Below are 18,038 nucleotides of genomic sequence, written 5' to 3'. Positions count from 1 at the left end.
AAAAGATCCAACAAGATCTTATTCCAATTGGCTGTAATTGTACATCACTTACAATAAGTAATAGTCAATTCCATTCAAATTACTCCCGTTGTGATCAGGGGGGTGGTGAAGGTGATGAGGGCTATTTTGGTTCTGTAGCTCTGGGAGGGGACTGGCAGGCGTATGTGTATAAATGCAGCCGGCTCTACCAGAAAGAGCAGACAAAGACTGCAGATTTCAGCGCATCCTCCCCCTGCTTATAACCAGTCTACACCTACAGAATCAGGTGATGATTTACCTTATTTTTCTTTATTGGTTAATTCTTATTACTTTAAGATTTAAGTTGAAGATCAAAAACATTTTGTATTTATTAATAATATAATATTGTTGCATTATCTTTATTTTTCAGCTATGGAGATCTGGAAACTGCAAGTTGTAGTCATCAGCATGACTGCACTCGCGTGCAGCTCTCACGGATTATCCTTTACTCTCGACAAAGAGCGCTGGATATCCAAGAACTGGGAGGTATGTATGTATATAAAAATATGTATACATAAATAGTATATTTGTGTGTAATTATTACATTCAAATTAATAAATGTATACATTTAATTCTAAAAATTATACAATAAAAAGTAGCATGCATGTTCAATATTAATTACAACCCAGCTACAGGATAATTAGTTTATAAAAATGTAATTGTTTCATTTTTGTTTCAAAAAGAGCATTAATATTCTCAGGTCAACTAACCAGCATGTTAACCATGTTAAGCAACTCAAAACAAAAACAAAAATATATATATATATTTTAAATTTTAAAGCTTAAATATTTTGTGTATTCAAAAATTCTACCTCTTACTGATCATGGTTTACATATGATAAATCCCAATTATTATTTATTTAATAATAAATAAAAAAAAAAAAAAAAAAAAAACGGATTGCATTGGTCTAAATTTAACAATATTTTTACCTTAAAAAATCTCTCTTGTCATGTCTGGAAAGTTTTTACCCCTTATAGATCATAATTGACACTATAAAAACTCAATTATTCATAAAAAACAAAATGTAAACATTTACATTAAATATTTTTCACCATGAAAAAACTTTACTGTTATGTCCATAGCGATCAGATATCAATCATAGCAACTCACACTTATGTATTAAAAAACAAAATGGCATCAGTTTTGGTCTAAATTCAATACTTTTTACCCTGAAAAGCTCTATTTTCAATTCCAGAAAATTGTAACCCATTTAAGATATTATAATTGGCCCTATGTCAAATTACAATTATTCATTTAAAAAAGAAGAAGAAGAAAAAAAAAAGATAAATCGGCTTTAGTTTTGGGCCAAATTCTTTTTTTTTTTTTTTTTTTTTTTTTACCCTGAATAGCTCTATTGTCATGCCCGGGTAAATTGTCACCCCTTAGAGCTCATAGAAATTTCTCAATTATTCATATAAAAAAGAAAAAAAAAAAAAGAAAAAAAAATTGGCCTTAGTTTTGCTCTAAATTCTAATTCTAAATTCTTTTTTTACCTAGAGAGCTCCATTTACATGCCTGGATCACATTTTTCGCCCTTAGGAGATCATAATTTACCCTACGATAATTCACAGTAATTTATTTATTTAAAAAGCAAACAAAAAAACAATACATTTGGTTCTACATTTCTACCATTTAATACCTTAATTGCCACTTCTGGGTAAAACTAATCAGAACAGTTTGTTTCTTATTAAGTCCAGCTCTGATTAAGAATACGGTTTCATGCCTTAAAAAAATTAAAGTTAAATTATTTTTGGTTTTACTTTGAACTGCGTCAGTTTGACCCGCAACATAACAGGAGGGATTAAGTACTAGTATTCATATTCTACAACAAAACAAAAAACTCATTTGAAACAGGAAAGAAATATAATTATAGATCTGTGATAAACAGCTGAACCTATTTAATTAAATGTTTAAAAATGTGTTAATTTTGAAAAGGATGGACCTTTGGTGGAAAAGCTGGCCAGTGAAGTGGCGAGTCTAATCAAGCGATCCAAAGCACATCAGTTTTACGGACTTATGGGAAAGCGCTCCGGTAAGAACTCCAATTCTAATTTAATGGAAAATATGTATTGAGGTGCATTGATAAGTTTTTTTACATAGATTAGAGCACAAATCAATGATACCTGGAGAAATAAATCTGCAAAAATGGAAAAAAGGAATAAGAGAATTCATTATCCCTTTATCTCACTAGGCATCCCGCAGCCTATGAGAATGGATCGGAGAAGTGAGTGGTTAAAATTATATATATATATATATACATACAAGCTCTCATTTTGTACAACAGATTGCACAATACATACAGTCAAAAATTTTAGAACACCCTTAATTTTTTCCCACTATTTTTACCATTCAGGTTCTGTCGATAACTGCTACAAAATTTGTGTACAATAAACAGTTGCAATTTTTTGCAGCAATTTTGCACTAAAGTAGCATTTGAAATAAACTGAGCTTTAAAATTGGATTTTAAAAATTCAAATAAAAATGTAAAGCCTTTGTCTGTTGTAAAACTAGTGCTGGTACAGAAGGTGTTACTACTGTTACTCTTTACTGCAGCATTTACACACTTACACACAGCACATTCACACTTTCATTATAATAACTCGAAAAAGACAGAGAAACACAGAATTCTGTATCTATTAAAAGTAGAAGTATTTTCTTTAGAGAAATTACAGATAAAGACAGAAATCATCAAGCACTCTTTCCTACAACTTCAAAAAAGACTCTTGAAAACAGGAGAAAACTGTACAGGAATAGTCACGTCTGGCTGACCCACATGGCAACAGCTTTAGCCTTTAACTCTTTAGCTTAACATGATCAGTTTCAGAAGTGGAGAGAAGAATTAAAGGTGTCACAGAAGTGCAGTAATAAAGTCACTGATAAGATGGGGGAAAAAAGCAGCTTGTCTGAGTCATACAGCATTGCTACTGCACTACTAAACAATAGGGGTGTTCTAAAACTTTTGACCTGTAGTGTACATAAATGCACACATCAATAAAGCATTAAGATTCTGAGTATTATGCTGGTTACAGGAAATAAAGGAGAGATGTTCGTCGGGCTCATGGGTAGAAGATCTTTAAGAGGAGGTAAGCATTACCAATTAATATATAATATGATGTACATATTCATCTAGAATCAATTTATAAAGAATTACATAGAATTGTTTTATACCCCTTTAAGATATCATAATTGACCCTATGTCAACTTACAATTATTAATAAAAAAATAAATTAAAAAAACCCTTTTTACCCTGAATAGCTCTATTGTCATGTCCGGGTAAAATAGTCACCCCTTAGAGATCATAATTTACCCCATGACAATTCTCAATTATTTATATATATATATATAAAAAAATTGGCCTCAGTTTTGAATATACATATAATATGTAATATGTATATATTAATCTAGAATCCCTTTATATAGAATTATTTTATATTATTTATTAGCAAAAGCATTACACTTAGATTTGCCAGAGCAGCTGTTATAAAAATGGCCTTTTCCTAATTATTTCAGATTCCCTGACGAGAATAATTCCCGCCGAGACGAGTACAGTGAATAATGCAGCAATGGAATCAGACCAGCAATCGGACGCAGCTTTTAAAGAAGTCGTCATTTCCCGCGTTCTTTCCTAATCGCAACAAAAATAAAAGAGAAATCTACATGTAATGCCACTGTATTTGAACATGCACTGTGTTCACTGCCTTGCAAAAAGAATAGGACATGTCAGAACAAGAGATTACAGTCAGGCTATTGTTTGTTGTGAATGCCTTCCTATTTATATATATATATATTTAAAGAAAAATCTAAATGTACAATCAAAATTTTACTTTTACTTACTTTAAGAAATAAAGTTTCATCATCTGCATATTTTTAGATTGTGGTTAAGCAATATGTTATTAAATTACCTGAATTATTTATTCATTTATTCATATGTAGAGATTAAAAAAACACAAGTTCACAGAAGAAATGAGTATCAAAATGAGCACTGTTTTTTTATTGTGATCACTTTCAAAATGATCTAGAAACAAATCCTGAACTTTTAGATGAGTGAAAAGAAAATCATGGGCCCATTTCCAAATTCCAAATGCCATTCTAATTGCAGTAAACTCACAATTCACATTCACAAAAATGCCATCAATCTGTAAAATTGGTAACATCAGTCCAAAATCTTCTAAGGTATCCAATTCCAATACTAAACGTCCACAGCTCTGTAATGTTTTGTGTATGTAATGTTGAATAATCACGTATTTAAGAGGAGCTGATTCAACAAACCAGCGATTAGTAAGCCCTTTATCACTTCACTTGGGTGTGAAAGCAAATATACTGTATATATGCAGTGCTGCCATCCTCCAGGACACCTACCTACCTGTGCTTGAAAAGAACCTCAATAGATAATGAACGTAGGAGTGAAGCACTGACTACTGAAATGTGTGCTCAACTGAGAAACAGATTCTCAAAAAGAGAAGGTACAAATTCAACTATATAAAAGAACACTAAAAGAGACTGAAGCATAAAGGCCACACAGAGACCAAAATAACACTGAAGGCTGAGAATTAATCAGGAAAATAAAATAAAAAAGGGTGTAAAAGACTGAAATGGGAGTAAGAGACAAGAGACAAGGCTCTGGTTCATGTTCCTTTAGGGGGAGTCCATTTCAGTGAACCAGGGTCTATGGTCTTGTTGTTGGTGCCTCTTTTGGTCTCTTTAGCTTTCCACTCGTCAATGAGGTCCTATATAAGAAGAGATGTTAAACACAACCATTATAATACAGCTTAAATAAATAAATCAATAAATAATTGACTGTGTAAAAAGCAGCAGCAATAATGCCACACTGCACATACCTGTCTCTTTAAGACAAGGTGCTTCCCCTTCCAGTACTTGAGCATCTGCAGCGACTGCAGAGTGCTGACTATATCCACAGGGTTCACAGCAGTCTCCTGACTGATTTCTATACAAAAGAGAAAAGAGAAAACAACTGAAATGAACCATTTACACAGCAATCACACTGAAGTGTCCCTGATTTCCTCCTTACCATTATTAACCCTGACAGATGCTTTTCTTCCTGCTTTGTGAAATCCATAGCTTGAAAGGTAAGTACACGTATTATCATTCTCTAGCAAATTCTTCCCAGCCTTTCTCTCATTCGCTTGGCTGTTTATGGTAAAGATTAGGGGTGGGCGATATGGCCCTAAAATAATATCATGATATTTCATGGCATTATCGCGATAATGATACTCTTGACGATATGACGAAATACTGAATTTAAAAAATGATTTCAAGAATACACTACTGCAACAAAATGAATACTAAATTTTCTTACTGCATATGATATGATATGGCACACCCCTAACTCAGACATAAAAAAAAATACAAGAAATTGATCAGATTTGTAACAGAAGTCAATGATCCAGAATGTCATGGCACTATTAATGTGCTCTACATATCTCCATATATCCAGTAATAAATGAAAAAATAAATGATACTGGACAGATATAATCTGTATCGAGTAGATATATAATGTGTGAATTTTTATTTTGCTAAAAACAGCAAAAAAGTAGTATCCTGATGTGATAATTAGGGGTGGGTGATATGGCACGATATTTCAGGGTATAATATCTTTCACGATATAAAAAAATGTTGGCGATATTATCGTGTACGATATGATATGGCACACCTCTAGTAAAGATAGTGACATATCCCACCTCTATAGATGGAACTTAAAACTTAAGATTTAATAAGATATGGGTAAGTCCTACAAGCCATAGTTTAAAATCAGGCTCTCTCTAATGCAGTTTTTAATAGCAGAAAGTCTCATTTCAGATAACAGGTATGACATCACTGCTATAGTAATATCAGATTTACCAATCAATAAAATCCCGATATTTCAGGGTATTTTTGTGGTAACAATATTCCTGCCGATATGGGGGAAATCAAGAATACACTTATGCAACAAAATGAATATAACATTTTATTTGATGGCATTGTATACAATATGATATGGCACATCCCTAATTGTGTTTTTACCAGGTTGTACTTTAACAGGTTGTAAGAGATATCCATGATCCAATAGGTCATGATACTAATAATGCACTTTATATATTGAGGATTAAAGTAAAATAAATAATACACAATAGATATAACCTGTTTCTAGTAGATATTTAATGAAAAGTGAGAACAGTGAGAATTTTACTTGTGCTACACGCAGCCACATGTATTTTTGTGATAACAAAAAAAAATTGTAGATATCACGAATAATATGATATGGCACACCCATACTATTCATATAAACTCACCTACATCTGTATCTTGAATCAGCATTTGTACTAGTAATGTTTTATGTATGCATATTTAGATCCAGACTTTTACAACTAAAACGAAATAGATAAGAGTGTGTGAAATAGGGGTGGGCAACAAGGACTTAAAATTATATCTCACTATTTTTACAACAATATTTCTATATATTTTATTAATTTAAAGAACATACTACTGCAACAAATTACATGTTAAAAGTTTTATTTTATGTACGATTCAAATATTCATTAGAAACAAAATAATCCGTAAACCCTTTTTTTTTGTTTTGTTTTTTAAACAGCAGTAATTTACTAATGGTCCGATTTTTTATCAAATAATAATAATTATATTATAATTTTTATGGAACTGTAATCAAACAATTATACAAAAATATCCTTAAATACAAATTGCTTTCAAGACAGAATATTGCAATTATCACGATGCAGATTTTTAATATCACAATACTACGGTCACAATACACTGTGTATGATACAATATTGTGAAATCCTATGTAACTCAATAGTAACATATCTAGTCAAAATTACATGAAGAATTAGACATTCTTGTAATATGACTAGCCAACATGGATTTATAGTAAACAGAACATTAATCGCTGGTGTCATTTTAGGCTTTAAGCTTGTCATTAATAACTAAACATTTCTGTAATAACTTTACATTTCTGAAGCACTTACCTTTGATAGAGATATCTTTGCCCTGAAAGTTGTACATATAGCGCAGGAGCACTTCCTTCCAATAGCTACGATAGCTGATGAGTCCCAGGTCAGAGAGAGGCCTTTCAGGAGATCCCACCTTCTCCTCCACTTTGGACAGCAGATAACCTAAAGAAAGATAAAATAGTAAGCAAAGAGAATAAAACTATGAATAATGTTCTTGCCGGTTTCAGGAAGTTTAATTTAAGACTTTTCATGCCTGGGCATAAGACTTCTCTGGAAAAATATACATTTAAGACTATCTATCTAAATTCAAGACCATGGATGGAAATGTGGTTGTTTTAAAGTCCACACGGTAACCCTGATTAAGACAGTAAATAGGGATAATTCAAAGGGACCATTATTGCAAAACTATACTATACTTGAGAATATAATCAAATTTTAAAAGAAGTGAATGTTTGGTGAACCCTTATCTTACAAAATTAAATCAGACACAATATATTCTCTGTTCTCAGTGTGTGAAAGCTAAAAAAAAAAAAAAAGCATGCTTCGGCCCAGGTCAGTATTTTTATGTAATACTTTCCAAATATTATTACTGGTACATTTGCACAATCGCAGGTGAATACTCACTGAAGTCAATCAGCATCTTGCCGTAGCCCTGTCTCATGTATTGTGGCATGGTCAGAATGCAGGAGACATTGTAGTTGAGGAAGGAGTTCTTTTCCTGCAGTTACAAGAGAACAAAAGTTTTAATCCCAAACAGAAACACAGAAACACTTCAGTTACTCAGACAAATCTGATTTCCGTGTGGGATAGAATATGCAAATTCTCTTACTGTGTGACATTTATTACTAGTGTTTTGTGGGAGAAGCCACCTATACAGGAGGGGTTTGAGCTAGGCCCATCACAACAACTCTTTTATTTGGGATAATATAATGTCCTAATAATAACTGTGCTGAATTGTCACTTCAAATCATTTTGGGTCACTGATACTGATAAAATCCTTTTCATGCCTTAAAAAAGCTTATTATTTCAGACATAGTTTTATAGCAATTTGTGCTACCCGTTAAATGGTTGCTGTTAAACATATAAGTAGGGGTGGGCGATATGGCTCTAAAATAATATCACGATATTTCAGGGTATTTTTTGCGATAACGATATACTTGGCAAAATAGGAAAACAGTAAAAGAATTAATTATTCCTGAATAATTTCAGGAATATAGTAGTATAAGAGTATAAAAACAAAATCATAATGTGGCTAAATAAATACGATAGCATAAAATAATATAATGCAGCAAAAAATATTGCAGAGTATTTAGTGCATGCATATAAACTGCAAACTAAAACAACTATACAATAAATACACCTAAATAAATAATAGACTACTTTTAAGACAGAACATCTCTATTATCACGATATGGATTTTTAGTATCACAATATTTCTGCGTCACAATATATTGAATACGATATAATATTGCCCACCCCTACATATAAGTAAGCAAAGTAAGCAAAAGTCAGACTGATGACATTGACATATTGAAAAATAGGATTTGTGCAGTGCTCCAAATCTCCCATCATCAATACAATATCTTGAGAAAAAAATTAATGCAGCTCTAGACAGAAATAAATGTTGGGACATTAAGTGCAGAAGTGTGCAACAATTATCGGCCAGGCTTTATAAAAATAACAAATCCTTACCTTTGAGAAGTAACCCACTAGGTGACAGCCAGTGTTGTCTGCCTCAGTCATCACGTAAAATAGGAAGGGCTCAACATCATAGTAGAGTGTCTTGTGGTCCAGAAACAGCTTGGCCAATAAACATAAATTCTGGCAGTAGATCTATTAACAAGAAGGGGGAGTTAATGAGTACAAAGGTAAATCTATACGGGTACATCAATAAGGGTACATCAATTAAGACTACTTACAAAAGAAGGTCATAATTTAACGAATACATTTTTTCACTATTAATTACATTTTGAAGCATTATAATGTAGTAGTGATTAATAATGTTTCAACTACAGTTAATTAACGATTAGTTAAGGCATTATTTAATGTTTAATGATATTTGTAACCTTTAATGTAAATTGTTAAGAGTCAGTTCTTACCTTGTTCTTTTTTCCATCCACCTCAAACACCGAGATCGCTCCTTGCCGATACACCTCATCTCCAGGGGGATGTTTCCACACACATTTGGCCTAATTTGTTCACACAGATTAAAAGAAAGAAAATGTTACCCAGTACACATTATGCATAGCATCTTACAGCATAAATTTAATTTGCCAAAATCATTAGGCAAGAATGCCTAATTTATTTAAAGTGTGCACCTTCAACATGGAATCAGTATTCATATGTAAAACAACTAATGCTGAACCCTTATACAAGAAAAATGTGCTGTAACCCCTACAGAGTGCACTGTGTAAAAGATACCAATAAATTAATAAAGACAAAAAGAAAGAAAGAAAACAAAATACTAAAATCTGTACCATGTGCCTTCGCAGGATAGTCTGGCTTTTCATGTATTTGAGGCAGAACTCGCAGACGTACAGGCGGCCGAGCCGAGCATATTCTTCAGGGTATGGAGAGTGGTACCAGGTGTCTAACTCGTAGCGACCAAACAGAATAGTCTTTATCATGTTGCTGCCCTCAGTGATCTGACCCTGCATGCGTAACTTCTCCTGAACAAAGCATAAAAAATATTACATTTTAAGATTATGATCAAATATCTTAGTATTTAAAGGTAATTCATTCATTATGCACAATCTTGAGATACGGGCTGGGAGCTTAATCAACTTAATGCGATTTTTTAAATGGAGATTGTATATGTTTCCATATATAAGTTGTCAGAGTGAATCTCAGTAGATTTGACAGAAATTTGCTTCTGTCAGAAACCTGAAGAAGTATTATGTAGCAGTGGCTTACATTTTTCCTTGAAAAGTAATATACAAGGAGGTATCGTTTGAACAGCGTTTAATGTAATCACCAAATGTAAATTTGAAAGAAAAAAACAATATATTTATAAATTATATATTATTATAAATTATAATTATATATGATAACAATAGCTTGTTGTTTGATTACAAAAAAGTAAGAACTAAAAACTTTAATTGAGAATTGCTCACATAATTGAAGATATATATATTGTTTTTTTCCAAAATATTTCCAGCCCAACTTCAGATACACAAGTCACAAAAACACCAAATTCAAGATATTTAGTAATTGCCGCTAACACCAGACCCTAAAAAAAAAAAAGTTCTTTAAAAGTATTAATCGACTGTTCTCACCAGATCATCCGACGCCCTCGCCTGGGCTTTTCTGAACAGCTCCAGATCATATTCACTTGTGATGTTTTCCAGGAGTGGCTCTCTAGTCGTTCCATGTGTTTGTCTATGCTCCTAATGAAGGAAGTAAATGTAAATTATTATAAAAACTGACATTTTGAGGAAAAAAACAAAAGATGTACATTAAGTTAAATAAATCAGATAAAACAAATAAATCATACCATGTATTTTTCTTTCTGCTCCTTTGTTAGTCCAGTATCCCGTCTCTTCCTTATCTCCTGAACTTTCTCCTTATACTTCACCTGTCTTGGAGTAGGAGCCTGCATAAATCAAACATCAGTATAAAACGTTATATTATAAAAATGGTGTAATATAATACGTTCCACAACAAACCATGATTTCCCTGAGAAAGATACATGAAATACATTAAATTAACAATAATACAGTATTAGCATTACAGTGTCAGGAGAAGTAACAGCCAGTTGCTAGACAACACGTAATCTTTGGACAGGGATTTTCACATTTTTACATCAGAAACTCACAGATGGTTAATTTCCCAAAATTGTATTCTTAACAGATATCACAAAATGTACAACAATCAGATTAATTCAGCAGCCTAGCTTTATCTAAATGAAGAAACAGAGTGAAAAACAAAATATGGTTAAATTACTTTTGTTTGTTTCAAACTTTTGTCAAATAGCCCACCTCCATTCATCTCTAGCATTCTGAAATGCAGGTCTTTCAGCTGATGCTTCCAACATTCTTACAATGCAAGAAATGGGGGCATAGCATTGTCCATGCAAAGAAATCACTATTTTTAAACCATTAACAAGCTGACAGTAGCTCCACATTTCACTGGTAGAATTCTTAGGGCCCTGACATTTAGAACGAGGCACTGAGAACTTTAAAAGTGCACAGGAACACTGTTTACACACACAGTACCTTCAGGTAGTTCTCTGTGGAAATGCATGAATTCCAGCTGTTGCTGAAAATATTAGAAAATATATTTCTATAATATTCATATATTTCCACTACATTAATTTTGCAATCTGTTCACCTATCCTCCCTATTTGTTTGTGCTTGTCAGTCAACTTATAGTGCCTTTTTCGTTTAAGTGAACTATATGAAGGTAGTGTTTGTTTAAAGTGTATTTTAATAAACTACCTGTGTACTGTGTAAGTTCTTAGCGCTTTGTTTTAAATATCAGGACCCTCATAATTCTATCAATAAAAATACAGATTATTTTTTGTATGGGAACGCTATGCCCCTACCGTTAGCATTGTAATCTGTTAGGAGCATTGGCTAAAAGCACTGTATTTCAGAATGTTGGGAATAAAGAGGTGTGCTTTCCAAAACGTTTGTATTCGTTATCATGTTTTATCATGTTTTATCATGTTTCATCATGTTTTATTATGTGTTGACAGGGATAGATTAAGAATAATTAGCAGACATTACAGTCTAGCCAGCAACACTGAAGAGTTCATTTTATCTTGTCTTTTCTAAATGACGTGGCTATATTGTTTATTCGAACATTTGATCAGAACATCCCTAGATCCCTAGTAGACACACTTCTGACAATCGCTACAAGCTCAATTGTTAATGTGAATAATTATAATTAAGTACCTGATGTCGTGTAGCATGCCTATTATCCTCATTATGAGTCTGACTTCGTTCATCTTCTTGCTTGTCACGTTCGGTGGCTTTCACCTTAGAAAAATAATAAAAAACCTTTGTTTAAGCAAACACAGCCAGATACAGACTGAAGGTAAGGCGCTAAATAAAACCCATATAAGTTTAAGATACCTTGCACTCATCTGCTGACAGATTATGGTAAAGGGGACAGCCAGATATGGAGAAATGTCTCTCATGTTTCCCAGTTAGATGACCTGTAACAAAGAAGAAAACAATTTACAGATTAGATTTTAAGGAAGCACTGATGTAAAAATTCTGGGCCGATGCAGACAACATCACACGTATATATTTGCAGATGCTGATACGAATTATACACATTTATAACTTGGAGACAAATGTAACGCATTTATTTGCCTTATATTTTAGCTTTCAGCCAAATGTATGCCAACAACCAAACAAGTTTCTCTTAGATTTTTTTTATTTTTCACATCTACTTTTGGTCCTTACAAACTGTTCACATTTTTAAATCCTCTTTTTTAAATAACCATGTCAAATAAAACTAGAAATTATTTGAAACCAGTACAGATAAATAAATAAAAATCTATGGCTTTTAATTAAAGTAATATGTCGAGTGACTGACAAACGTAATAACAAGGCCAACATGGCTGCTTGGTCCTTGTCCAGCATACAATAAGTATATCAGCAAGTCTGGGTTTTAAATACCGATCAAATATGCTCATACCAATTATTCTAAGAATTATCCAGCGATACCGGTATTATTCTGACATAATTGTGCATCCCTATTAAATATATGTCCTGTTATAACAAAGCATTTGAAAGAAACAATCTTTTTTAAATGTCATTAATGCGCACAAATAGATAATTCCATATCCCGATAACGATGTAAATCATAATATAACACATTTCTGTAAATTTAGTCACTTTTCAAAAAACAATTTGATCTATTATATGCTGCATGTTAAATTATGCACAAAAATGAAAGTATGTCCTTATATTGGATTATATTTTTCCTTTAATTGAGAATCTTGAGCAACTTAAACTTTTTTAGTTCAAATTGTAATTAAACATAAAATATAAAGTAATCAAATTGGAGTTAACAGCATAAATCAAAACACTTTTATAAAAGTACAACAGTGTTGCCCACTCCTGTCCCTGTCATATACTTAACACTGTTTATGTATTTTAAAAATTCTAACAAATCGCCAACAAATCAATTAGTTGGTTTTCTGACGTTTTAAATCACGTGACAGAAAGAAGAGAAACAGAGATGGCAGAGATGTCTTGACAATCATAACATTTTGACACTGACACCAAGAAAAGAGGTATGGTTTACCCAGAGAATTGCAGCCAGGAGTGGGGCATTTCATGTTAAAGTTGTAGCTCTCGTGGAAGCGGCGGCGCTTTGGCCGGTGGGAGGGGTCGCTGCCTGAGTCTTTATGGTCCTTGGCAGCACCTTCATCATGTGACGCGTTGGGGCTGGAGATGTCTATGTCTGATTCAGATGAGGGGGCGTTTCCTGTGGGTGTTCTGGGTGGAGACTCATCCCTTTCTATTTGCTTTACATCTGGTGGGGCATCTAGAGGAACAAAATATTTACCTTCAGTTACAAAGAAATTACACACAAAATGCTTAATCAGCACCTAGATTAGATTCCTTGATAAACACACTCACAAACTGTGAGATCAAACAATATGCGTCCTTTAGAACATGAAATCGAACAAGCGTACTAGGAGGATAAAATGCGTACACGTGGTCAGGTCTGAAAATGCATTGTCTGAAAACTGCTCTATTAAAACAGACAGTGACAGCAGAACCAGACTTTACAGCAAAACACAGACAGTTCAAAACCACAATAGCACATCTTCTATGTTCTGAGATTACAGCACTGCTAAACAGCAGCAGCGTGGAGAATCATCACTGAACACTTATCTTTAGAGCAGACACGCCCACTCTATCCTGAACTGACCAATCAGCTCTTTTAAACAGGTATGAGAATAGACCTGAAAGTTTCAGGCCAGATTTATAGAAAGTTGAAAAGTAAAACTCAAACTGCACTTTTTATTTACTTATTTACCTTTTAATTGCACTTTTTCCCAAAGTACATTGCAAAAAAAATATTTGTTTATAATTAATTAGTGTAATTTGAATTGCCTTTCAGTTTTTGACTATAAAAAAATGCAGAATGGTCTTTTTTGTTGCTTTTTGTTAAGGGATGAAAAAAATGATGTGCGTACACTACCTACCAAATTTTTCTTTAAAAGCAATCTGTAAAGTACTTTTGAATACGTTTGTTTTTACCTTGAGAGCTTTGGCTGAGGCGGAGTGATGCTCGGGTCAGTCTGGCGCTGCTGCGGACTGTGGGGTCACTGTGGGAGCCGCTGTCGGTTTTCTCCGGCTCTGCCGAGTCGTCAGAGTCTGCTGTGCCGTCCGAGCTGCTTCCAGCGGTTCTCTGAAAACACAAACACAACACTTTAGTTAAACAGGTTGCATACGCAATAAATATACTTATACTTAAAGGCAACTGTGTGGAGGGATAGAAAATCTGTCTTTTAGGCTACGGTCATGCAGTTTTTTTTTTAATTATCTACAATTTTCTATCTGTCTGTCTATGCACTAAAATTTTCTATCTGTATCTATCCAAATACATTTTTGTTTCTGTCCATCCATGAATGTATCAACAGTTTTCTCTGCATCTAAGTATTCCAACATTTCTATATCTACAATGTTCTGTCCATCTACAACTTTCTATAAGTATATCCACAATTGTCTGTCTGTGTGCCTGTCTATATCTACAACTGTCTGTGTGCGTCTACCTGTCTGTAGAAGTACCATTTCCTGTCTGTCTGTTTACAACTGTCTATCCAAACCAGCCAGCATCCTTACCTAGCTACTGCCCCCAGTGCCCATCATTGATGCACTTATTAGCTTAATAAGTAAATGGTGGTTGAGCTTCAGATTTAAGGACTGTCCATCTGCCTACAGTGGCTTGCAAAAGTATATATACCCCTGGGACTATTTTGCATCGCATCTTACAACCACAAAATTATATGTATTTTATTGAGATTTCAAGAGACAGACCAAAACAAAGTAGCACATAATTGTGAAGTGCAGGACAGAGAGCGTCTATCTCTATCTCTATCAAATTTTTATGTCTTGACACAGAAGCTCGGTGGAATTTAGATCTGGACCTTGACTGGACCATTCTAACTGGACCATGAATATTCTTGAATCTAAAGCCATTCCACTGTAGCTGTATTTTTAGGGTCATTGTCCGGCTGGAAGGTGAATCGCCTTCCCAGTCTCAAGTCTTTAGCAGCCTCAGACAGGTTTTCTTCCAGGATCGTTCTGTATTATTTAGCTCCATCCATCTTCCCACAGCATGATGCTGCCACCACTATGTTTCACAGTGGGGATGGTATGTTCAGGGTGATGGTGTTACTTTTCTGCCACACATAGCACTTTATATTTAGGGCAAAATGTCCCACATGTTTGCTGTGTCCTCTACATGGATTGTGGCAAATGGCACTTCTTAGGTCATTCTTTGTAACAATGGCTCTTCCATAAGGGTCCGATTTGTGGAGTGCATGACTTATGCACAACTTGGGCAGATTCTGACTGTATGCATGTCTGTATATCTGTGTCTGTCTACAATTGTCTGTCAGCAATGTTCGATCTATATGTATATATCTAAAATTTGTCTTTAATTGTAATTCTGTCCATCAAAAATGTTATATCTCCATCTATCTACAATATGCTGTATTCAATAGTTGCATTAATCTACCATACTGTAACTGTATCTGTCTAAAATATGCTGTCTGTCTACTGTCTATTTGTCTACCTATAATGCCAAAATCTGTCTACAATTCTCTCTATTCAAACCAGTTAAGGTAACGTTAGCTAGCCTAACTAACCATCAAGTTAGCTGGCTAGCTATTTACCTGGGGTTAGCGGTTTATGTTTTGGGCTGTTAAACTCAATGTTACGTTGTTTTATTTCAGAAATTGGGCAAATAATTAGCCAGGCAAGCTTATTTAAATAACGTTAGTGTTTGAGCCACAATACTCTATAATAGGTAACCAGCAAACTCCACTTTTAAGATCTATGTTTTTGCCTGATAGCCATTAGCTGTTAGCCTCTATATTCAATGAAACTCAGTGGATTTTAAAGGCTATAGTAGTTTAAAAACTAAAAATAATAGCTAACACTAGCTACCTAACTAGTGAACTAAGTTTCCCCCTCACCACCGGACTCTAAACTAAATGCTGCCGTTTTTGCTACAGTGAGCCGCTCAGCAGCGCTGTTTGCCGTTAGCGGGGTACCGGCTGCAGAGAGCCGGCTGGCCGGTTAGCCCCGCTACGCTAGCCGGCCTCCTTACCTTCCTGCGGGGCATAGCGCTCTCCTACAGCTCCCAGATAAATCCCAGTCGCTTCTACTATTAATAAGGTATCCTTCTTAATTTACCGTCAGTATTTAACCCGGTTTAAAGCGCTAAAAACACACAGATATATAAACCAGGAGCTCCACAGAAATATGAGCTAAACTAGCATTAGCTTCAACACCCACCGCCGCGGTTTCGCGGGCGCGCGCCTCATTTCCTCTGACTGTAAAACTAGGCCGGAAGTGACGTCCCACAGCCGGGAACCTGCAGCCCATATAAAAGTCCCTCTTCTGTATGAGGTGTTATTATTATTAAATTACTACTGCTAAAGGTAAATTATTTTATTACATGAATATATACCAGCTATGTGTCTGGATCTATTCACGTATATATGTTTATTATTGATTTATTTTGTTAGTTTTTTATTGTTTTTTTGTTTAATAATTAATTTCTTAATGTATTTAATATATTATATGTTTGATTTCAGTTACTGTCTCTTATTTTGTTTTTAGAATGTATTTTCATTAAATTGTTAATTCAATTTATTTTATGTCCTTGATTATAAACCAAAATACCAAAAAGTAGTCCTAATGAGAGCCGGTTCCATCATAACTTTTTTAATGGATTTTGTGACTGCACTTAAGCGTACTTAAAAATGATTTTGATTGACTGACCTTTATACTTTTAAGTATTTTTCTTTACTTATTTGAGTAGTTATTACCATAATATGGATTGGAACAGTGTAAATTTAATATTGGAGACATTAATGCAACACAATAAATAAACATGTAGTACATGTAGTAAACACAAAGGTTTTTGGCCTCCATAATCCCCTGACTTGGTGATGGAGAGGTAATATATATGGTGAGGTGGAAAAAAAATGTCCAGTGAAACTGAACTCATGTGGTTTTCAAAAAGGCCAGGTCGGTTCAAATAGCTTTTTTTCCTCAGTAAATAAAATCACAATCAAATAAACTGCCGTTTGTATTTACTCAGGTATCTTGTCTGATTTTTTTATAATCTTGAAAAATGTAAGTATAACAAAACAGAAAAAAATCAATACTTATCTGTAAGGACACAAATGGACTTAAGAGGATCAGATAAATTCCGTAAATGAAATGGCATAGTCAATAGGCAACCTAGGCATTAAATTATTTCCCCTTACATTACTTTTACTTTTTCAATTCAATTCAATTTATTGTCATTATAATAATACAGGGTTGTACAGTAAAAAGAAACACTATTAGGCTAGATCTCCAGTGCTGTGCATATACCTTTATACTTTTTTATACGTTTTAAAACAAGTACTTTTACGCTTTAACTTATGTAAAAAGCTTGAGTTGATACAACTTTCACAGAACTATTTTAAACTCTAGTGTCTATACCTCTACCTGAGTAATGAATGTAAATACTTTTTTTTTTATCTTTGGTGGTGGGGGAAGGGTGGTGCTGGCATCTTTGCCCTGCATTTACATAACAAAAGTTGACTGATAGCTCCACCAGAGGTCGCTACGAGTAAATCCAAAAGTATGAATTCTTATTGAGTTTATAAAAGCTTGATAATTTATCTACAATCTACAAGACAGAACAATATCACATGTTGCAGAACCAAAAACATATATTTTTTATATATTTTTTAAACTCCAGTTATAAACTTTGGCGGGTTCACTCTAGCGGTGTGCAGTAATTTTCTGATATAAGGGGGGAGATGGGAGACAGTAAGCAGTCTCTCTATAAACCTGCACTAAGTGG

At 33.9% G+C, this 18,038-nt stretch overlaps 2 protein-coding genes across 3 annotated transcripts; one reads left to right on the top strand and one right to left on the bottom strand.

Annotated features, from left to right (window-relative positions):
* Positions 1 to 202: 202 nt before the first annotated feature.
* Positions 203 to 3,948, top strand: si:ch211-131k2.2 (tachykinin-4). Its single transcript, XM_022669348.2, has 6 exons — positions 203 to 265; positions 389 to 504; positions 1,954 to 2,050; positions 2,210 to 2,242; positions 3,048 to 3,101; positions 3,529 to 3,948. Exons 2-6 carry the CDS (start codon positions 391 to 393, stop codon positions 3,645 to 3,647), a joined length of 417 nt encoding a protein of 138 aa, XP_022525069.1. The 5' UTR covers positions 203 to 265; positions 389 to 390; the 3' UTR covers positions 3,648 to 3,948.
* Positions 3,949 to 3,982: 34 nt separating this feature from the next.
* Positions 3,983 to 16,576, bottom strand: kat7b (K(lysine) acetyltransferase 7b). 2 transcript variants are annotated; one of them, XM_022669345.2, is made up of 14 exons: positions 16,472 to 16,576; positions 14,207 to 14,357; positions 13,242 to 13,484; positions 12,059 to 12,141; positions 11,879 to 11,962; positions 10,477 to 10,575; positions 10,259 to 10,369; positions 9,461 to 9,652; positions 9,083 to 9,172; positions 8,676 to 8,816; positions 7,608 to 7,701; positions 6,999 to 7,145; positions 4,857 to 4,963; positions 3,983 to 4,745 (listed from the first exon to the last, which is right to left on the bottom strand). In XM_022669345.2, exons 1-14 carry the CDS (start codon positions 16,559 to 16,561, stop codon positions 4,644 to 4,646), a joined length of 1,734 nt encoding a protein of 577 aa, XP_022525066.2. In that variant the 5' UTR covers positions 16,562 to 16,576; the 3' UTR covers positions 3,983 to 4,643. The 2 variants fall into 2 exon arrangements, with proteins under 2 accessions (XP_022525066.2, XP_022525067.1); XM_022669346.2 differs by having other exon boundaries at positions 16,284 to 16,475.
* Positions 16,577 to 18,038: the final 1,462 nt, after the last annotated feature.

The sequence above is a fragment of the Astyanax mexicanus genome, chromosome 15 (assembly GCF_023375975.1).
Source record: "Astyanax mexicanus isolate ESR-SI-001 chromosome 15, AstMex3_surface, whole genome shotgun sequence".
Taxonomy (NCBI): Eukaryota; Metazoa; Chordata; class Actinopteri; order Characiformes; family Acestrorhamphidae; genus Astyanax; species Astyanax mexicanus.
This window is presented reverse-complemented; position numbering and strand designations above follow the sequence as displayed.

Excerpts from the sequence above, each read along its gene's own strand:
- si:ch211-131k2.2 (XM_022669348.2), top strand. The coding sequence starts at position 391 with ATGGAGATCTGGAAACTGCAAGTTGTAGTCATCAGCATGACTGCACTC. Across the intron at positions 505-1,953 it reads GGATATCCAAGAACTGGGAG|GATGGACCTTTGGTGGAAAA; the intron begins GTATGTATGTAT and ends AATTTTGAAAAG. Across the intron at positions 3,102-3,528 it reads TAGAAGATCTTTAAGAGGAG|ATTCCCTGACGAGAATAATT; the intron begins GTAAGCATTACC and ends TAATTATTTCAG.
- kat7b (XM_022669345.2), bottom strand. The coding sequence starts at position 16,561 with ATGGGCTGCAGGTTCCCGGCTGTGGGACGTCACTTCCGGCCTAGTTTT. Across the intron at positions 9,173-9,460 it reads CTATCCTGCGAAGGCACATG|GCCAAATGTGTGTGGAAACA; the intron begins GTACAGATTTTA and ends TGAACAAATTAG. Across the intron at positions 4,964-6,998 it reads CAAAGATATCTCTATCAAAG|AAATCAGTCAGGAGACTGCT; the intron begins GTAAGTGCTTCA and ends TCTTTTGTATAG.